The 23,390-nt window shown below is 40.5% G+C and overlaps 1 protein-coding gene and 1 long non-coding RNA gene across 2 annotated transcripts in view; one reads left to right on the top strand and one right to left on the bottom strand.

The window, feature by feature from the left end:
- Positions 1 to 262: 262 nt before the first annotated feature.
- The window catches only part of LOC310730883 (lysyl oxidase homolog 4), a 32,420-nt gene continuing 9,292 nt past the window's right edge, over positions 263 to 23,390 (bottom strand). Inside the window, exons 5-15 of the mRNA XM_083550098.1 lie at positions 18,734 to 18,772; positions 17,957 to 18,167; positions 16,424 to 16,601; positions 12,261 to 12,415; positions 11,948 to 12,103; positions 8,583 to 8,742; positions 7,264 to 7,507; positions 5,941 to 6,056; positions 5,311 to 5,447; positions 2,130 to 2,241; positions 263 to 1,975 (exon numbers count right to left, since the gene is read on the bottom strand). Coding sequence (XP_083406224.1) covers positions 1,905 to 1,975; positions 2,130 to 2,241; positions 5,311 to 5,447; positions 5,941 to 6,056; positions 7,264 to 7,507; positions 8,583 to 8,742; positions 11,948 to 12,103; positions 12,261 to 12,415; positions 16,424 to 16,601; positions 17,957 to 18,167; positions 18,734 to 18,772 — 1,579 coding nt within the window. The 3' untranslated portion in view covers positions 263 to 1,904. The remainder of the gene's footprint in view (positions 1,976 to 2,129; positions 2,242 to 5,310; positions 5,448 to 5,940; positions 6,057 to 7,263; positions 7,508 to 8,582; positions 8,743 to 11,947; positions 12,104 to 12,260; positions 12,416 to 16,423; positions 16,602 to 17,956; positions 18,168 to 18,733; positions 18,773 to 23,390) is intronic.
- LOC310730937 lies at positions 7,328 to 16,145 on the top strand. Its single transcript, XR_014535023.1, has 2 exons — positions 7,328 to 7,428; positions 15,284 to 16,145. It is a non-coding gene; the product is annotated as an uncharacterized lncRNA (long non-coding RNA).

Below are 23,390 nucleotides of genomic sequence, written 5' to 3'. Positions count from 1 at the left end.
TGATGGACACCCAGCAGCACTTTGTGCACTAGTACATTAGTGAAGGTATGGTAGAGGGTGAGATCTGTGCTTTGGAGACGAACTATAAAGAGGTTTGGATTGATTCTTGAGAAAGAAAGTCAAGTGCATATTGTCTATCAGCTGTTCAGAAAAAGAATCGCATGCAGTCATTTCTACATGTAGCACTAAATCACAACGCTTTTCCAATGGCACTAGATCTTGGTTATATTTTTTTGTAGCTGCATAAATATTCTTACAAATATAAAACAGACGTAACAAATGTTTATTTTCAAGTATTAGTGAAAGAACCATCTAAAATAAAATGAATTCACTGACCCGCTGTTTCTTTTTCAAACCAAAAAAATAAAAATAAAAGTATCAAAAGGTCATAAATTACAGACCATCAAATATATAAATCATGATTCAAATAAATCTGTACATGACAATACATTGAAGATGAAGCACATACACACTGATCACAAAGCACCGACACAGCCGAGAACCGAGACGGAAACGAGGTTGTTTCTGGGGCTGGAACGTGACTGCGTAGCTGTGAAGTAGCACAAATACCTGATAAACTCTTTAATGAAAAGGTTTCTGATACATGATTCTAGAAGAGGGTCGGTGTTTGCATAGCAGAGAAGGCCTGAATAAAGCACCGTTTTGTTGTGAATGAAGGAAACATACGATGTGTTTCCTGCTGCTACCTGACTGATTACTGGTTGATTGATTATGTATGAAGTCTTGAAAGAAGTTTCCACTGACCTGGGAACGTTCATACTGAAGTAAGAAGAAGAAACGCAGAATTAAAGGGTCAGGTCAGGAGTATCCCGGGATTGCAAACGTGTGAAAAGAACAATCAATCGATGTTCGTAAGCAAAATGTAGAAACCGGATTCGTTTATACACACAAATGCAGTTAATATTCATTTTTTGGTCAAATCGGAAGGACAGTCTAATCTGTTTAGAGCAACAAAAAAAAATACACAATTGTTATGGCAACAGTAACATAATGGAAAAACACGGACGTCTCAGTTGTACATGCAAAATCGTTCTGTTAGATAATCATGCTTTGTAAAAGACTTTGACAGCTTTGCCAATATCCATGTTCCCATTTTCCTTCGCATTTATCCGCATATAATAACAATTCTCCTTATATAATACTTTGAGCTAGCATTCTAACATCCTGCGTTGGTACCAAAAAGTTTCAAGACTCGCTCTGTTGACGAGAAAGTACTTTATTTCCGCACGATCGCCTTCAAAACGGTTCTCTTGCACAGTAATACAGCTCCCAGTGTTCTTCTGGAGCGTGTCCTGGAAGCCCCTTTCCGATTCGAGCCGGATCTTCATCTTCGGAAGTCTGCAGGAGCCAATTCCGGTGAGTAGGGTGGGTGTGTAGGTGAGATCATGTTGTTTCCGGCGAGAAACTCGTGAGGAAAAGAGCAGACGTGTTAACGCAGCAGCTGTACACAGGACGATGTCTTTTGGCACGCTGACTTATGAACGTCGGTGCTCCCTGTGACTGCGCTTGCTTGTGCTGCCATCTGTTGGTGTGTTACAGAACTAGAATCCAAACTTTTTGATACCACCTCGAATGTCAGAACTACTGCGCTAATAAGATCTAAATAATTTATTTTTACCTCTGTTTCAATTATAACTGGTTCAGATATTAAGAGAAAATAAAAGATCTGGATTAAAATGACCCAGAATTCTGGACCAGGTCCTACTTCGATGTATTCACCTGACTGACAATCAATTTTAAATAACTCTCTAGAAACCCCTACAGACTGGAATGTGTTATCATTGGCCACCTTCTCCTTCTCCTTCCCCTCTGTCCTGAAGCAGGATGAGAGGATGGCGAAGGAGAGTTTTTTCTTTTTGCTTTCCCAGTTCCTCTACAGCTGATTAGAGGAAGTTGTTGGAAATCTGACGCTGGTGTTCAAACAGGTCCTCGACCTCGGCGCTGTAGGCGTCACCTGTAAACAAGCAGGTGGAGACGTGAGGTGCGTTTGAGCTCCTGATGTTTTCTGTTATATTTCATTACTGCCAGCCTTTTCAAAGCCTTGTGTTTTGTTACCATCAACCGTTTCCGGACATTTGTGTTTAAATAAAATGGAACGGTCCACTCACCTGCGTGACATCCGTACAGGTAGACTCTCCCACCATCGTACCTGCATCTGCACCGCATCACGTTGTTCTCAAAGTCAGACTCGGCCATGTCCAGCGTGGGGTTCACCTCCACCTGCAGGAAGCCAGAGACAATTATTATAGAGCACATTTCATACACACACACACACACACACACACACACACACACACACACAGAATGATCTAAAACGTGCACCTATAATCAGAGCTGAACATTCAGTTGTGTATGGAAATGTGTGCAGAGAACCAGTACATAATTGGGTCAATACCAGACTACCAATAAGCTTCAGGACAAACCGTTCAGTTATCAATACTTGCGTTGTTTTATATCCGTATATTTCGGCCTCAATGGTGAATTAAAAGCTACTCCTTTTCATTGTCCGTACCTCAATGATGTCATGTGGCCAACGTTATATACGTTTGTTTGCTTGAACCATCAACAAAAATCCATACCGATAGTTTTTCCGGGTTGCGTCCGTTGCTGGAGCGGCTGAGAAGGTCTGCTGTCATTATGAGAGCGGCCTCTAGAGGCGACTCACTGACACCACGTGCTGTTTGTTTTTACACGCAAGACAGCGCGCGCTGCACGGAGAGCGTAATATTTATTTATTTATAATTTATTTGTTATTTAATTATATTGACTAGTTATAGTATTGTTTTCTGCACCAAATTAGTATCGTTATCCGTACGGGTATCAATCAAATGTAAACGATCATCTCCTCCACATACAGTACATTTGTGTGAGGATAAAAAACAACAAAAAAAAAACAAGCCCTAATGACTTTCCCAGCTTTCGGCCTCGAACATTTTTATTTAACAACACATTCTCATTTTTACGTGCCGAGTGAACCGTACGTGTCCGCAAAAAAAAGTTCATCTGTGCGAAATTGAATTTCACATTTTACTTGAATTTTTTTTCCAATTCCTGAGGTATTACAGAAAACAGAACTGGGATCGTGATTCTCCTGTGAAGAGATCTGTGTAATGAGATCCCTGCGAGCAGATTGCAGTTCGGATTTCTAAATAACTGTGCAATCAGAGAAACGCTCGTCTCAAACCCAGTCATGAGTAATGCGTTTAAATGTATGTTCCTAAATCTGGCGCACCGCAGCCCAGGCCACTCTTTTACAGAGCAACACCCAGCGATAGCATGAAATCCACTCCACACATGCATGGAAACTTACTAACTCACTAACTGACTTTATTAGTCCACTTTACAGCCCTTGCAAATATGGGGGTTTAATGGCAACCTAAAGCGAAAGCGAACACACATCTGAGCATTACGTAAGATCTGTGTTTGATCTGCACTGTAAACCGTATCATAAACATGGTATTGTCATTGTCCCGGGCGGGTTTAATGCCATGTTTGTCACCATCTTGCCTCTGGAAAAAAATTAAAGTAAGTATAGAATCTAGTCTTAAATTATAGTGATGAAACAAGAAACATCCACTTCACTGAACTGCAGCTAAAAATGTCTCCTGTGAAAAAAAGAAAGAAAGAAAGAAAAAAAAAACCATCGTCGGTTAACCAACATTAACCAACAACGCCATTACTGTAATTCTCCCCCATTACACATTCCTTTTTTAACCCATTTTCCACTGTACTTTTGTTTGTAGTGGCTGACTTTATGAGCTTTGCCTGAATGTCGTAATGAGATTATGTGCTCTTTAAACTGCTTCAGGTTCAGAGGAGTAGACAAGGTGCAAAAACGCTTTCACACGACCCTGAAATAAAAAACAGAACGAAAAAAGAAAGGTGCTGACTCAAGGCTTTTTCTATGAACCATTACAATAATAGCAGGTCTAAGGAGCTTAAAATCCAGAGCCTGAATCCTTTCATTATTAAAAAAACACACTCACTCAAACACGTGCAAGCGTGCATACACTCAATTAGTCCCAATTACTCTCACTATCTGCACTTTGCATCGCTGGAGAAACCTGCGAAAAATCCGTTTCCCATTCAGGCCAAAAAGCTATTTTAAAACGGGGCTTGATTTTGTATTGGGGGGGGGGGGGGGGGAGTTTGGTGCTTCTACGCAACTTCATGCTAATTTTAAAACATTATTATTATTTCTTACACGTTGGAGGAGTAATGAGGTTATTTTAACCCATTTAGATGCATTTTTTCCCTTTGCTTTGTGGTTTAAAAGTGCAAAAAGTGAGGTCCTGCTGCGTCCTGAACCTGCACACACCGGCTAATAGGAGATGAATAAAGTGTAGGATACCTGCTCAGGTTTGCAACACAAAACAGAAGACATCATTGTAGAAGCACGCATGCTGGAGCGAGGCGCTGACGCACACAGACAGAAAGCGAAATGAGATAAATATGTGTTTGGGTGTTTCGCTGCAGTGGAATTGTCTGTCTACAGAAAATATGTAAAAACAAAAACAATGTATAGAGACGTGTATTCAAATAAAAACATGCGGTTTATCGAATTGATCGTAAAACATCGATATTTCCGTTACCTGCATGTAAACATCGATCCTGCCTGGGATTTTATTGGGTTTATTGTCTATACAATACAACATTAAATAATCCAGAAATGTTCCCTTCACTTCAACTAGCAGACTCCAAACCTGTTCCAGCATAACAGTGCCACTGTTCACAAAGTCAGCTCCATGAAGATCTGCTCTCCATGGGGTGGAGTGGAAGATCTCCTGCTATACATTTCTTAACTCGACCCTATTAAACAATGAATGTGAATGCTGACTGCACCCCAGGCCGCCTCACCAAACACACTCCTGCTTATAAGATCTCAAACCTCCATAAAATCTAGTAGAACATCTTCCCAAAAGTGTGGAGCTTATTATTAGTATTATATTTTATATTATAACAGCAAATGGTAAGAAATGTGGAATGAGACGTTCAAAGCACATAGAATACTCGGATATCCACAAACTTTTGGAAATAATGTGTAATAATGCGTCTCTATTCATTGTATGAAAGACTCAATGTTCTGTCACTTGGGTTTGCTGCATCAGCTGGAGCTTCTGAGAACATTTTCCTAATAGGAGAGTTACAGGAGAGTTACAATCGAGTTTAAATAAAAAATTCGGAGAAACAGAAACAGGAATAAGCAAAAAATAGTACAACAAACACACACAGGAACATTGTGTGTGTGTGTGTGTGTGTGTGTGTGTGTGTCAGAGGTGTGTGTTTCACCTGGAAGATGTAGTCTCCAGGCCTAACATCAGTCACGTCAACCCACTGACAGTCGATGTCATGGCGATACGTATCCCAGCATCCCACTGTAATGCCCTGATCTCCCATGTTGTAGCAGGTATAGCGCTTCTGCAGGCCTGTTGCCAAGGAAACGACAAAAAACATACGTGTGTTGTTTTTTTCCTCTTGACCACATCATATAGCTCTGATGTAAATCTCAAGTCATTTTCTTTCCATAGGCTTAAACGCTTCTACAGATATTCCACAAACTGTTTGAGATCGAGATCTTCACGTGCAGTTAAACGCTGCCAATTTAATTCAAGTGCTTTTATTCACAAAGCAAACGAACACTGAGACTCACAGCATGGAATAAAGATAAAGCCTTCATTTAAAGGGTTTAACAGATCGTACAGATTCCCTGAATCGAATCACAGACGCCACGTGTTTGTTTTTACACGCGAGACTGCGCGCTGCACGGAGAGCGCTATTTTATTTTTAAACTCAATCCCATGATTCCAAGCACTAAGTTTCATGCACTGAAACTGATTAACTGTAACTGATACTCCGACATATTGTTACAGAAATGTGATTATTGTGTGTACTGTGTAATCTCAGTAATAAGAAACCCACCATCCGGGCAGAAGGTGTCCTCCAGACAGAAGCTGGCTTTGTGTCCCTCTGCGATCTTTGTGCCGTTCAGTGTTAGAAGGTCGTAGTGTGTGAACACCTCGATGCTGTGGTAGTGTCTTTAGAAAAACATGCAAAACCACACAATAATTTTCATCTCGAATACTATTCCTCAAGTTCTTCTCCTTTAATTCAAAAACGTCTCGTAATGATCTCGTAATGCATGTTACCCCAGTGACCTTCAGCAGGAGTGTATGAAAGGGTAGGTTGAATGATCTGAATGATGACGTGAAGAAGGTATGATGAACAGGTGGCATGCTACAGTTATTCTAGATTTTTGTTTAACTACAAATATTAACCGGAAACTTACATGAGAGTGGAAGTGATACAGATTTCTGTAAAACTCTTGCATAAAAAATTAACAGAGAAGCAAAATAAAATGGTACGGGTTTCTCGCGCTCCATTGTGCTCAGAGGCAGAGTGAAGAACCAGGCTGTGCTCTCAGCTGACCGCAGCATCCTGACCACAGCTATAAAGAAACCGGACCGGGACGAAGCAAAGCAGAAAGAAAGAAATAACACCTCTGAAAGAGCTTTTTGGAGCCGATACTGAGAGCTCAGAACTGCCAGGAGGGACTGAAGGGGTCTCTGGGGCTTATAGAAGTCCTCCGTGTGTGTGTGTGTGTGTGTGTGTGTGTGTGTGTGTGTGTGTGTGTGTGTGTGTGTTGGTCTGCTTCTGAGTATTTGATCTTTAATAGATGATGTTGTGTCAGTCCACATCCAACAAAGACTTACTCCAGGAACCTTTCACAACCAAAACTATTTCGAGGTAAACATCTAGCATGGTGTTTAGACAGAAAAAAGATTTTTTATCCCCTGCACTGATCCCTTCTACAAGCAGTCACATTTTGCTGGCAATTACACGATAATCAAGAGCTTTTCTTTGTTTATGTGCAAAATGAAAGCAGACATAATGACTTTATGATCCAGCCCTGTTTTTTACATAAGCAAAAAAACCAACAACAAAAAAACATACTGTATTTTGGGAGTTTTAAATTTTACTGTAATATAAACCACATACAATTAACAATAATATACATCATTTAATACATTTCTGGAAGAATCTCTACAATACTGTACAATATGATGCTGAATGGATTTCTACAGTTATCTAACAGTATCAAAAAGTTCCTAAAAGTACCATTTTATTGCTGAACTCTGCCGTTCTTCCTGAACATTTTTCCATTTTCCATATTTAGTATTTTATAAAAGTTACAGCAGACTGAATGCTTTCGACACTGTATTTTCATTGATTCGAGACTCTTACCTGTGGCACTGGTGCCAAACCCAGGCGTCACGTCCGGCCCGTGGCCTGAAGTCTGCGCGTCCCAGATTCATGATCCGTGAGGAGAAACGTAGCAGGCGTCGGTGGCCGTAGGGCCAGTTCATATGGGCGGCTGAGGACGAGAGACAGCGCTCCTCATGAGCACAGGTGAGCAGGTGGAGAGGACGATCCTCCAGGTATGCAGACTCCTGGACCAGCTGAGAGTCCAACACCAAGTCTGGTGCCGCTGGACACAGATTTACATTCAAAAAAGTCATTTTGTAGCATTTAGCTTTCAACACGTGCAAAATGTAAAAAAGAAAAGACGGATTTTACTCGCAATCAGTAATAACTCGGAGTGTAACGGTACATGTGTTCGTACCGAACTGTTACGGTACAAGACTTTCGGATAATCCTTTTAAACTCGCGGAACATCGTTAAAACTCTATGAAGTGGCAGAACGCAAGTTTTAGTCTCTGCCTCGCACCCACAAAAATAATATAGAAAAATAAAATGGAATAAATCAAATGAATGCAGAAGACTTTTATATTCATTCTTTTTCTCCCGCTTATCCGTAATTCGGGTCGCGGGGGCAGCAGTCTAAGCAGGCCCCCGCCTTCGACTGCTGCCCAATCCTCACAGCACCGTCCCTTACGGTCCCTCCTGCAGGTGGTGAGCCCACGGGAAGGAAAGATATCCTTTGCTACGGTGGGGCTTGAACCCGCAACCTTGTAGGGAGCTGCTGATTTGTAAACCAAGACCTTCCCCACTGAACTATCAGTCCTGACTTTTATATTATTCTGATTAAATTGAGTAAAAATCCATATCTCTTGATTGTCGTAAAAACGTTGGTGACGCAGGAAGTCGTCGATTTTGTGCAGAACGAAATCCGAGTTGCGCGGTACAAATGGTGTCGCGATATACTCAATTTAATCAATATAATAAAAACTTTTTATTCCGTTTCCTTTCAATATATTAAATTTTTCATTTAAACCAAGCAAGAAATTTTATCCGGAATTGTTTTAAAAAAAATGTTGAACCGAACCGTGACCTAAAAACCACCGAGGTACGAACCGAAACGTGAGTTTTGTGTACCGTTACACCGTCAGTAATAACATGAAAAACAATCACCAAACTTCTTTTTTTCATGTATTACATTATTTGATATTATACTAAAAACGCCTGGTAAAATAATGATCCTGGACCTCAAAATTAAATTCAAGAAGTTTTAAAAAGACACTGCCGATCTCCTGGAATGATCTGAAAAAGGGCATGGAGAAAGAAAATGTAGGAATTCAACACTATAAGGAGGATTGACTCACTCTCAGCACAGGTAACACCGGCGGCTTTGACTCCTCCACCACTAGGGCAGTAAACATACCCGTTCCTCTTACACTGTTGGATCGAGATCTCGGTCCCAATACAGTGAGTCCCACTGAGAACGACCTCCTCTGCACCTGGGCTCCCAGACCAGTACACAGTCTCCAGAGCACAAAACACAAACAGAACAAATTACTGACAGGTCAAAAAGCTAGCGAAACGCACACAGTCTTTCTTGTGTCGGTTTAAAGAGCAAATGGTGTCCAGATAGCGATTTATTTTCATTTGCTATTAAACATGAAAACCGCGGCCAAGTAAATAATTGCAAATGGAAATATTTCATTGCCATCATTAGGGCATGGAGATGTGAAACCACCTGATATTCACACAGAAGCTCTGGCATGTACACGCTGCCAACACTAGAAAAGCTGCAATAACAAAATAGCAGTTATGCAAAGAACAACAAATAACTCAGATGCACGTTTCCTCACAAGCTCAGAATTAGCAGAATTAGCAAGCAGGCCAGAGATTCACTGAATTCACCGTCTGGGTTTTACTCCATAAACCTGCATCATTTATTCAATATTATCGTGTTGTTTTTCCCCCTACTTTTGCTCTTCCTCATGCTATTAGACATCTAAGTTTACAAAAAAAAACAACAGTGTCTTCATCCAGTGCAAAAAATACAAAATCTCAACTATTTAAAGTTTGTTTTTCCTTCAGTCTTTGCTGCTTTTCTGCTACTTTTTCTTGGCCGTGTGGAAGCATTTCATGCAAAGCCTGTAATTATCTCCTGCATGGGAAATAACATAAGACTGAAAAACAAATGCAAAGAGGATATAAACAAATCCAGAGCGCAGTGGCACGCTAGGCGACAAAAAATCTGCTCCAGTTGTGTAGAGAAAGAAAAAGGTGTGCAGTCTGCCTGCGGATTCTGCTTTAAGGGCAAACATGCCTTTTGCTTTTCAACAGTAATAAGATATATATATATATATTAGGGCTGTCAAAATTAAGGAGTTAATAACATAAATGTGTTTTAATGACACAAAAGGTATTAACACGCGATTATTAAAATGTTCTGTTTCATAGTTTTTATAAAAAAAAAAAAAAAAAAAAAAGTATGTGAAGATATCAAGAAAAAACACCACTAAAAATTTTTTAAATCGCTAAACATTTGTTTTACTGGTGTGGTCTCAAATCAAGGACCAAAATCCTAAGCCCTAATATATATATATATATATATATATATATATATATATATATATATATATATATATATATATATATATATATATATATAGATACAGTGAGGAAAATAAGTATTTGAACACGCTGCTATTTTGCAAGTTCTCCCACTTAGAAATCATGGAGGGGTCTGAAATTGTCATCGTAGGTGCATGTCCACTGTGAGAGACATAATCTAAAAAAAAAAATCCAGAAATCACAATATATGATTTTTAAACTATTTATTTGTATGATACAGCTGCAAATAAGTATTTGAACACCTGTCTATCAGCTAGAATTCTGACCCTCAAAGACCTGTTAGTCTTCCTTTAAAATGTCCACCTCCACTACATTTATTATCCTAAATTAGATGCACCTGTTTGAGGTCGTTAGCTGCATAAAGACACCTGTCCACCCCATACAATCAGTAAGAATCCAACTACTAACATGGCCAAGACCAAAGAGCTGTCCAAAGACACTAGAGACGAAATTGTACACCTCCACAAGGCTGGAAAGGGCTACGGGGAAATTGCCAAGCAGCTTGGTGAAAAAAGGTCCACTGTTGGAGCAATCATTAGAAAATGGAAGAAGCTAAACATGACTGTCAATCTCCCTCGGACTGGGGCTCCATGCAAGATCTCACCTCGTGGGGTCTCAATGATCCTAAGGAAGGTGAGAAATCAGCCCAGAACTACACGGGAGGAGCTGGTCAATGACCTGAAAAGACCGTTTCCAAGGTTACTGTTGGTAATACACTAAGACGTCATGGTTTGAAATCATGCATGGCACGGAAGGTTCCCCTGCTTAAACCAGCACATGTCCAGGCACGTCTTAAGTTTGCCAATGACCATTTGGATGATCCAGAGGAGTCATGGGAGAAAGTCATGTGGTCAGATGAGACCAAAATTGAACTTTTTTCATAATTCCACTAAACGTGTTTGGAGGAAGAAGAATGATGAGTACCATCCCAAGAACACCATCCCTACTGTGAAGCATGGGGGTGGTAGCATCATGCTTTGGGGGTGTTTTTCTGCACATGGGACAGGGCGACTGCACTGTATTAAGGTGAGGATGACCGGGGCCATGTATTGCGAGATTTTGGGGAACAACCTCCTTCCCTCAGTTAGAGCATTGAAGATGGGTCGAGGCTGGGTCTTCCAACATGACAATGACCCGAAGCACACAGCCAGGATAACCAAGGAGTGGCTCTGTAAGAAGCATATCAAGGTTCTGGCGTGGCCTAGCCAGTCTCCAGACCTAAACCCAATAGAGAATCTTTGGAGGGAGCTCAAACTCCGTGTTTCTCAGCGACAGGCCAGAAACCTGACTGATCTAGAGAAGATCTGTGTGGAGGAGTGGGCCAAAATCCCTCCTGCAGTGTGTGCAAACCTGGTGAAAAACTACAGGAAACGTTTGACCTCTGTAATTGCAAACAAAGGCTCCTGTACCAAATATTAACATTGACTTTCTCAGGTGTTCAAATACTTATTTGCAGCTGTATCATACAAATAAATAGTTTAAAAATCATAAATTGTGATTTCTGGATTTTCTTTTTAGATTATGTCTCTCACAGTGGACATGCACCTACGATGACAATTTCAGACCCTCCATGATTTCTAAGTGGGAGAACTTGCAAAATAGCAGTGTGTTCAAATACTTATTTTCCTCACTGTATATATATATATATATATATATATATATATATATATATATATATATATATATATATATATATATATATATATATATATATATTCTCTATTGGGTTTGTACAATTGTCTGCTATTCATACACACTCTGTCAACGAGCTCTTCTCGCACGTGAGTTTCTTGCCGGAAGCAAGATGATCTCACGTCAGCACCACCCAAATTGGTGAAGGTGCTTGACACGCTTCCAAAAGAAGACTTCCAGGACCCGTTCCAGAAGAATACTAGGAGCTGTATTACTGTGCAAGGGGACTATTTTGAAGGTGATGGTGTGGAGACGTAGACAAATAAAGAACATTCTTTAAATAGAACGAGTCTCAAAACCCTTTGATCCCAACTCGTATAGTGTGTGTGTTTATGGCCTCTGTACTTTGAATCACTTAAGAAGAACACATACAGACCCCAGAAAGTGTGACTTGTGTCTATTAGGTTTGTACCTGGTGAGCTGAGGATGCAAAGCCCATGCCAAGCTGTCGGCAGACCACCATGGCCTCTTTAATGCCCCAGTTTTCACTGCACACTGTCCCCCAGCGCCCATCTATCAACACCTCCACTCTTCCTTCCAACGCATCTCTTCCTCCTGTCAAACGCACCTAAGAATGAGAAAAAGTTTGATAGATGACTAAAGTAAATAGTATATAAAGTATAGTATAATTCGATTAGTATGATAATTCAGTGTGTGTGTGTGTGTGTGTGTGTGTGTGTGTGTGTGTGTGTGTGTGTGTGTGTGTGTGTGTGTATGTGTCTCACCGTAGCTGACAGTCCAGTCTTGGGAACGTTGCAGCGAACAGAAACATCTTGGCCGTGTTTGCAGGTGTACAGTGGAACATCCTGATACTTACACTGCTTTATGGAGCTCTCATGGCCTGTACACTGCACTGAGTTCATATGGATAGGACCCGTACCTGCACAACACACACACACACACACACACACACACACACACACGAAATTGTTTCCTTTTGGTTACCAAGCCTAAATTTAGACATAGGTGTATTATTAATTAACTTTATTAATAATTGTCATTTTAAATGTCCTCACAAAGCTAAAAAGAGCTTTTCTTTGCATTTATTTGAGTGTGCAGTCAGTTTCAGTTTCACAAAATCATGTCTAGTGTTTATTGACTAGCAGCGAGTCTCTTATCCCCACATTAGCGCCCTCTTCAGCTGCTAGAAATAGCGATTAGCATGTTTTTCTTGGACCAGACAGCCACTGGGCTCGTCATAAAAAACACATCAAAGATGGCACAGTTGTGATGTGGAAGGAAGTGAGTGTGTGTGTGTGCGTGTGTGTGTGTGTGTGTGTGTGTGTGTAGTCAGCAACCCTTTACAAAATTACACCCCGAAACCCAGCACATCGTTTAATGTTTCGAAATAGAAACCCTAGGCACGACGGAGGGACAGGAAACAGAGTGCTGGAATCTGTCATTTACAGCACAGTTGGGTCATGATGTCATCGCAATGAGCCAATGGGAAACGGACGATTCTTTCTTCTCGTGACCTTTACGCAAGTGTCATTTATATGCATTAAAAAAATATCTTTAAATTGCAGAGGAACAACCATTTGATGGTATGAAAAAAAGAACTTCCTGATAGCATTCTGTGTAGCTGTATAGAATTAATACTTTATTAATTTTTTTAATTACATTGTCATTGTTTTTCAACAAAAAGTTTACTCTGATTTAACAATTAATTAGTGGACCCCCTGCAGTACCACCTATATTACACCCCTATGCACCCCACCCCATATTACACCCATACACAACCCATCCTATATTACACCCCTATACACCCCACCCCATATTACACCCATACACAACCCATCCTATATTGCATCCCTATACACTCCACCCCGTAATACACCCCTATACACCCCACCCCATATTACACCCATACACAACCCATCCTATATTACACCCATATACACTCCACCCCGTAATACACCCCTATACACCCCACCCCATATTACACCCATACACAACCCATCCTATATTACACCCATATACACTCCACCCCGTAATACACCCCTATACACCCCACCCCATATTACACCCATACACAACCCATCCTATATTACACCCCTATACACCCCACCCCATATTACACCCATACACAACCCATCCTATATTACACCCATATACACTCCACCCCGTAATACACCCCTATACACCCCACCCCATATTACACCCATACACAACCCGTCCTATATTACACCCTTATACACTCCACCCCGTAATACACCCCTATACACCCCACCCAATATTACACCCATACACAACCCATCCTATATTACACCCATATACACTCCACCCCGAAATACACCCCTATACACCCCACCCCATATTACACCCATACACAACCCATCCTATATTACACCCATATACACTCCACCCCGTAATACACCCCTATACACCCCACCCCATATTACACCCATACACAACCCATCCTATATTACACCCCTATACACCCCACCCCATATTACACCCATACACAACCCATCCTATATTACACCTATACACAACCCATCCTATATTACACCCCTATACACCCCACCCCATATTACACCCATACACAACCCATCCTATATTACACCCCTATACACCCCACCCCATATTACACCCATAAACAACCCATCCTATATTACATCCCTATACACCCCACCCCATATTACACCCATACACAACCCATCCTATATTACACCCATATACACTCCACCCCATATTACACCCATACACAACCCATCCTATATTACACCCCTATACACCCCACCCCGTAATACACCCCTATACACCCCACCCCATATTACACCCATAAACAACCCATCCCATATTACATCCTATACACCCCAATCCATAATACACCCCTTTACACCCCATCAACTATTACACCCCTATACACCCCACTCCATATTACACTTTAGATGCCCCACCCCATAATACACCCATAAACAACCCATCCTATATTACATCCCTATACACCCCACCCCATATTACACCCATACACAACCCATCCTATATTACACCCCTATACACTCCACCCCATATTACACCCATACACAACCCATCCTATATTACATCCCTATACACCCCACCCCATATTACACCCATACACAACCCATCCTATATTACACCCCTATACACCCCACCCCATATTACACCCATAAACAACCCATCCTATATTACACCCCTATACACCCCACCCCATATTACACCCATAAACAACCCATCCTATATTACATCCCTATACACCCCACCCCATATTACACCCATACACAACCCATCCTATATTACACCCATATACACTCCACCCCGTAATACACCCCTATACACCCCACCCCATATTACACCCATACACAACCCATCCTATATTACACCCATATACACTCCACCCCGTAATACACCCATATACACCACATCCTATATTACACCCATGTACGTTCCATCCCATATTACATCCTATACACCCCAATCCATAATACACCCCTATACACCCCACTCCATATTACACTTTATATGCCCCACCCCATAATACACCCCTATACACCCCACTCCATATTACACACATATACACCCCACCCAATAATACACATTACCTTATAATACACCCCTATGCACTGCACACTAAAATACACCCCAAAATACACCCCTATACACCCCTCATCCACCACAGTTGGTGTCTCTGGTCTTTTGGTGTTTCTTGAGACTGCATTTATAATAGTGCATTTGGCCACATCTGATATTTTTGCTTTCTCTCTGATTTGTTTTTCATTTTCAGACTGCTGATGTTTTGCTTCAAGGCCAATGGAGGCTCATAGCGATGATGGAGTTCACAGCAAAAGATTGCAAATGGTGCATTTAAAATGGACTCTATAACGCACACTGGATCGACTGTACATAGTTTGAAATCAGAGATGCAAGACTCCATTAAAGGTTATGAATAAACGTCTAATATGTCATGGCTCATGAAGCCAGTTTCTGTGGGCTCAGCTGAACACATTTCGAGTGTTGAATGCTAACTGATCAACAAGTTTGAGAAAAGTGATAATGAGACGAGCTATAATTCCTAAAATTCCCAAAATTCCCAAAATTCCCTGCTATGTGCAATGGATTGTTTTTCTTTCGTTTATAAAAGAACAAAGCAATTTTTAGTATTGGCATTAAATCCTGGCTGTACAGCAGCGACTTATAATAGAATTTTCTCAGTGGAGTAGAAAATAGAAAAAAAACACAGACATTGAAATGGATAGAATTACCCGAGGGTGGAATATAAAACTAATCCTGTCTGAATTAGGGTTTTAAACTGGATTAGTTTTACCAGAGAAGGTTCAGTAGTGTAAAAATATAACAGGGCTGTTTGGACAGAATAAAAAGCCTGAATAATGTCAGTATTATGTGGCAGGTGATGCGAACAGTAACATATTCCACATTACCGTGAGGTTTGTTCAAACACTGTGACTATTATGGAAGCTGCTGAATTATTGCTTATTCATGACGACTCACTTCAATTACATCCTCTTCACATCCTCAGTCAGATTAGTCTTTTACAGTTCAGAAAATAAGCTATTTCATACAGAAATATGTGTAAAGTCTGTGTTACAGGTTCCATTAACCCATTAAACAGAGGTTTTTCATGTGAACTTTCTGCATGCTTTTGGATCACATGTTGTTTCCTGTTTGCTCCAATGAAATGGAAACCTAATAAGAATCAAAGTCAAAGCATCGCTGTGATGGAAAAGCCATTATATTTATTTTTCTTGACATTTTTCTAAACTGAATTTGTTCTGAACCACTGATTAGGTTCTGTTTTCCATTCCATTTATATTGAACTATTTTAAATGTTATTGTATGCAATTCCATCAGATCCCATCCTCAGACAGAGGGATTTCTGTGTAACACTGTGGTGTTTTGATCTTACCTTGTCCCAAGTATGCGCTTCTCAGGGCCTCTCTGGCAGTGCCGAAGCCCAGCTCCCTACACACTACGCTGGCAGCGGTCATGTCCCAAAGGTGATCACACACTGTCCCCCATTTCCCCTCTTTCAGCACCTCCACACGTCCCTCTCCGAGCCTGGGACCTGATTTCAGACGCACTGTCTGCTTAAACATACAGAAAAAAGCTTTGTGAGGAAACATTTCCAAATTTAAACCCAGCGTTTATTATTTTTTTAACATATCCTTGTAAAAAAAAATTTTTTTCTTCACTTGAACTACAGTAGGAGACCCAAAACCGTTCCAGCATAACAATTCCTCTGCGCACAAAGCCTGCTCTATGAAGATACGCTTTCAATTGGTTCTCCTGCTATAGAGCTCCAAACCTAATGAACACCTTTGGAATGAATGTGAATGCACTGACTGAACCGCAGGACTCCATACCTTCTCACCTACATCAGTACCTGACTTTACTAACACCCTTGATGTTGAATGAATCCCCGCAAATGGAGACGAAATGAGATGTTGCGAAAACCAAAACACCGATCTTATGCTCAAGTGTCCACAAACTTTTGCCCATTTAGTGTATATAAAAGTTCATTGTGTTTTTATATCTTTATCCAGGCCTCATGTTTTACTCTCATACAGCCAAAAGTATGTGGACACCACTCTTAATTATTATTGCCTTTCCCACTGGCCAGAGAGATTCAGTTTTCTTTTTTAAATTCTGCAAAAACAACAGCTACATGGAATGGGTTTCCACTGCAGAATTGCTGCACACATGCCTAAAAATCACAGTGAAATGCTCAGTGTCAGCTGGAGTGGTTCAAAACACACAACCACTAGACTCTGGGCAGTAAAACATGTTCCCTGGAATATTAATCACAGTTTATTCTTTGGAAGTCTGATAAATAAATCTGAAATTTTAGGATGCTATCTGCCAGACTGCAAGAGATAATGGTTTGTGGCTTTGGGCCAAGTTTCTTAATTCCAATGAATGTTATTTAGAGGTCGACCGATTAATCGGTATTGCCGATTTATCTGCACCAATAGTCGATTGCTGAAACTATCTGCAAAAATCCATACTGATAGTTTTTCCGGCTTTCGGTCCGCCGTCATTTTTGGAACGACCTCTAGAGGCGACTCGACAAGTATGATCCAAACTAGCTGTCGGTAAAAATCCCTCGACCTCTAATATTAATTCTACTGCATAAAAAGACATTTAGACAACTTTGTTTCAACTGTCTGAGAAATGCTGTTTTTTTCCTCCTGCATGGCGACGCCCCTGTGCACACGGCGAGCTTCAGGAAGACATGATTTCCCAGGGTTTGTTATGGAGGAACTCTAGGAACCTGCACAGAACCTTAAACCTAAACCTCAATCTACCTGAATACCTTGATGATAATTAGGAAAGTCGATTGTGAAACCTCACTGAAATAAGCCTGATGGTCAGGTGTGTGCACACCTTTAGCCATTAATAGTGTATTATGATAACTAATAGATTGTCAAGGTGTGCGTACCTGAGATGCTGGTGGAGCTTGAGGCTGTCCAGAGCTCGACAGGCGCGAGAACTGCGGACCGGGTACACAACGCACCACAGCATGCATCCCACCATTACACGGCACGTCACTACGTGCGAAAGACAGCTGAGTCTGGCATTGTGACAAGGAGATCTCAGCTCCTGTGCACTTCACCTTCTCTACCCAGTAACCTTTTTTACTGACTGCTGATCTGTGAGACAGAAACAGGAAGTCAGATTTGAAGCAATTAAAGTTAAACTCTGGTTGAATTGATGCCATTTAACCAGAGAGATACGAAGTCAAGTCAAGTTTATTTCTATTGCACTTTTCACAACAGACATTGTCTCAAAGCAGCTTTACAGAAATCAACAGTCAAGGTGATGACACACACACACACACACACACACACACACACACACACACACACACACACACACACACACACACACACACATATATATTGTTTTGTTTAGTTTTTATTTTGCTTACATTATTATTTTTATTAATTCTTTATTTATTTTATTGTAATTTTTTTTGTGCTCAATTAAAATCAAAGCCAGGGTTGATTTTAGACAATTTGGCCTTAGTCCAAAACACTTTATGCGACTGACGAGCACATATAAAGGAGGTGTGTGTACACGACAAAGGGCCTTGGACTATTCCTGGTCTGGAAAACATGATTAAGCTCCGATTCCCAATTCTGCTTTATTAAAAGGATTTGATGGAATTTCAATAATACGTGTATTACACATGCGTCTGTATAAACTCATCACTCACCGCATGGCTGAATCCGCCATCTTGGAGTCCCACTGTTTCCTAAAAGAGAAGAGATTCAATAAACCGTAAAATAACCAGAAAAATACACACGTACACCTGGTAGCAAATATGAACTCAACAAATATGTTCCTAAGCGCTGAGACACGCCAGTAAACATGGCGTATTTTTGTGTGTTTTTGTTACGCCACCAGTTCAAGATTCAGTAATTCAGACGCTTGTCTCCATGTCTTTTCCAGGCAGACAGGATTTCCACATACACACTCACACACATGTACACACATCAGCAGAATCCTGCTTTACCTTATAAGGTTGGCTAAATAAATACAAGCTGTATATATGACAGACAAAACAAGCTGAGGAGGTTTGGTGGTTTTGTGACTTACAGAGATCTCAGTGTTCCTTGTTTGCAGCCAGACAGCCCCCTGTGTCTTTTTTTAACCCCTTCTCTCTCTCTCTCTTCCCTCTTTCATTCTAGCCTTTTATTTTTCCTTAGTATAAACCCTGATTACATTATACATAATTACATAATGCGATTTCGTTTCATAGTAGAGCAACAAGGAGTATGTGGCTAATAAATGACAGATAAATGGTCTAAATATTCTTTTTAGAGCGTAAAGAATCAAATCCATCTACAAACTGAAGGTTCTGACTGAATATGGAGCAAACAGAAAAATGTCAAAACAGTGCTATATGTGCCTTTAACCATCCCTTTAAGAGCATAAGCTCTATTGGGCCTTTTTGGCTAAAAGAAGCTGCCATGCAGAAGCTGTTAGAGATTTCAGGAAGCTGAGAAGATAATAGGTATTTAAGCTAAATATAAGCACAAGCTACTGACAATTTGAAGCCACCAGGCTGGTGCTGATTGGGAGCCACACACCACATAAGAGGTGGAAAGTATGATGGCGATACGTTTACAGGTTTAACAGTGTTACAACATGGATTTCTTTAGCAAAAAATAAAATCAAGCTAACAGGAAAGTGTTCATCTAGCTAGAAATTATAGGTGTGATGCTAGTAAAGGAGAGCGTTCAATTAAACAATGTCAGGAGAATTAATACATCTACAGGTTTACATCTCAGATTGTACCACACACACACACACACACACACACACACAAGCTTGACACACTGCCGTCTACCCCACGCAGCATGTGTGCTGGTGGGCTGGTCAGGTTTTTGCAGAAGTGCTCATTTGCCTCGTGCACACCTACGAGATCTTTCCACCAGCTGAAGAACTGGAGAACTTAAAAATAAAACTAGAGGAGTTTCGAAAAGATTTCTGAACTCTAGTAAAACAATAGATTATAAAAAAAAAAAAATCCATTTAATTAACGCTTTTATATGAAGCAGCTCTTGGGAAAGTTCATGAAGGGCACAACGGCAGACGCCATCAAACCACAGAGTTACTGAGCTGAGTCAGAGCTAATTACTTTATTGGCTAATCTGTGTTCGGGGAGGAGAGATGGCTGGGTTCTCCTCGCTTTAATGTGGTTTCACAGTAAACATGGCTGAAGGGAGATGCCGTCTGTGTGAGTGCTTTTTGCATTAAATCTCAGAAGGGGAAAGTGAGTGTCGTATTGTGGAGTATAACAGGTGCAGGACATTACGATGTTCCTAAAGAATGTAGTGAAAGCATGAAAATGGACCTTCTTTAAATAATAGATAAATAAATAACATTTAGGATCATAGACACTTTTCTGAGCATGTGTATATTTCTCAGAGATTCAATTTTACTCTTTGCATATTCATAAATATACAGTGGTTTGCCAGAACACAGACAATGTTGGGTTTTTGTTATTAGGTCGGATTTGGTCTTACTTTTAAGTCCCTATGGATAAAAATTTGAATATGTAAATATTAGAGGAAACAACAAATTACTTTTACTTGTGTAATTGAGTAGTTTTTTTGTGTACTACTTTTTGAAATCTGTAATTGAACTTTTAAATGAGTATATTTTTGTTTGAAGTTTTGTACTTCGTTACATTTTAAATAATATCCGTTACTGAGTAAAAGATTTAATTCCAAGTTTTTTTTGTAGCCCTTTCGCAATAAAAATTTATTTTATAAATTAAAAATAAGATAAAAATTTTTATATTTGAACTACATTTATTTATTCTTGATGAGCAAAACAAGGAAGACTGTGGCAGGAAAAAACTCCCTTAGATGGTTTGAGGAGGAAACCTTGAAAAAATCCAGAGTCAAAGTCGAAACCTCATCCTCACTTGGGTGAATAATGTTCCTTCTACGGTCTATCACAGTCAGGTGGAGGTGTGGAACCAGGAGATGTCTCTGTGATGTGATTGGCAGGAATCTCAACCAGTTAAGAGTTAAAATTGTCTCAGTGAAAAAAGTTTTCAACTTCAGCTAATCTAATTAACTGAACCACTTTTTTAATAGATGATTAATGATCCTGGTTTGACCTTAAGATTTCCATGTTCTCTCAGTGGAATTCTTCTCAAAACATTGGATGGATTGGGCAATAGCAGGTAGGTCAGGTCAATGTGTATTTGCATGGAACCTCATGCTCCAATTCCTTTGCTTTACACACAACATTTCTAGATATAAGTGAACTTATGATCATTAATGGGGAATGGGAAAGTGGTAGTTTAATTGTTAAGGTTCTGGGTTACTCAATCAAAAGGTCAGGGATTTGAACAATAAACAATCTACCATGGGCACTGCGTCATGTCTGATTTATGCGAACACATAATTTCAGCGTGCTGTAATGTATATGTGACAATCTAATATAAACTAATACCACTTGACGCTAGCGAAGCTCTTAGATATCAGCAGCATATTTTTCTCCTTCACTAAGTGAAATTGCAGGAAAAAATCAGGCCCAGATTCAAAATAAAAACATGTAATGTCTCCCAGAATGTGGTTTGAAATGGAAAGAAAACCCTTGACCCTTGAAAAGTCTGAGAGCATTAAAACATGACCCAGACGATCTTATTCAATATACCATTCAAAGTCCCACTTCCACCACCGCAGGCAGCCCAGAGGATTTCATCCAGCCAATATTTATTTCTACAGGCTTCAAAACAAGGAACACATGCTATTTCTGTAGAAAAGTAAGTTCTGCTGAAAGGAAGGTGTTGCTGTATTTATGCAGCCAGCTCTGAAAATGCAATGTACCGGACACTTCCCCAAAGTAAACAGCATCAATATTTTGCAAAATATTGAACATGCAGTCAAATCTACATTGGGAATTTAAATTGGCTGCATAAACACCATGGAAAAAAGACAAGACACGGCTATTCTTCACTCAAAGCGAAAACGAAGCGAGCGCGCTGAGGCTTTAACGGCCACATGGGCGAGGTCCTGTGCTGACACAGCCAAATCGAACACGGCTATTAAAGTGCAGTCAGAGACGCTACCACACGATTCCACCTTATAATTACTGGACTGTGAGCACTGCATCCCGGCCCCAAAGGACAGAGGCTCGGAGTTCCACGCTGAGACATGACACAACGTTGCAAGCCTGAAAATAAAGGTGAAGCTTTCAGCTGAGCTGCGCTCTCCACTCTTGTGGCCCTTAACCCTCTGTGCTCCAGAGGTGCTGCATAATGACCAACCCTGCACTCTGATCTCAGCTTCCTCACATTGCTGGGATATGCAAAAAAAAAAATCCACGGAGCTGTTATAGAAAAATGTACACTTAATAAGTGGTGAAGTGAAGAACACTGATGATCTTCATCATGGCACCTGTTAGTGGGTGGATTTATTTATTAGGCAGCAATTTTGTGCTCAAAGTTGATGTTAGAAGCAGGAAAAATGGGCGTAAGTATTTGAGCGAGTTTGATAAATTGTGACGTCTAGACGTCTGGGTCAGAGCATCTCCAAAACTGCAGCTCTTGTGGGATGTTCCTGGTCTGCAGTGGTCAGAATCTATCAAAAGTGCTCCAAGGAAGGAACAGTGGTAAAGCAGCGACAGGGCCGTGGGGGACGAGGATCATTGATGCCCGTGAAGGCTGGTCCGTGTGGTCTAACTGTTTTATCAGCAAAAGGGGACCAACACGATATTAGGCAGGGGGTCATAACGTTAAACTGATCAGTAACCATGAAGTTATGCCTGATCTGTGCATGTATGCGTGTTTGCACATACTTGTTTTGCAGCATCTCAGATTGGAGACAGTATTAAATCGCAGAAGCAAACTGCATGTGGGTAAAGTCGAAGGAAAATCAACCTGCAAATCAAACTGTATGCACACAGTAAAACCCTTTCAGAATTCCGTCAAACTAATCTCATCTTAAATCCAAATTAAAACTAAATTTATCAAATATCATGGTACAGGATCCTGTAATTATATATTACAGTCACAAGACAGGATTGAGCTACGAGACACATAAACAAGGCCAAACAAGGCTACACGGCCTTCCAACAACGACCACAACTAAAACAAAGCGATTCCGGTCACGCAAGAGGAGTTTAGATCGGATTTTAGAGAACTCTATGCGTCATTTTTAGAGTATAAGAAAAGTCTGTTTACTGTAGCTACACTGGTGCTGAGAGATGGTCCTAACAGTGACCAAAGTCGAATTGTATAAAAACAGTGGAAGAATAGAAGCGGACCAGAAGGTTCTGAGCTCAAATCCCTGGACTAACATCAGAACCAGTACTGGATCCATGAGCAAGACCAGGAGTGCTCCAAAGATGTT

The sequence above is a fragment of the Silurus aristotelis genome (genome assembly GCF_946808225.1).
Source record: "Silurus aristotelis genome assembly, chromosome: 9".
Lineage (NCBI taxonomy): Eukaryota > Metazoa > Chordata > Actinopteri > Siluriformes > Siluridae > Silurus > Silurus aristotelis.
The sequence above is the reverse complement of the archived record's forward strand: the minus strand, read 5'-3'. Positions and strand labels throughout refer to the sequence as shown.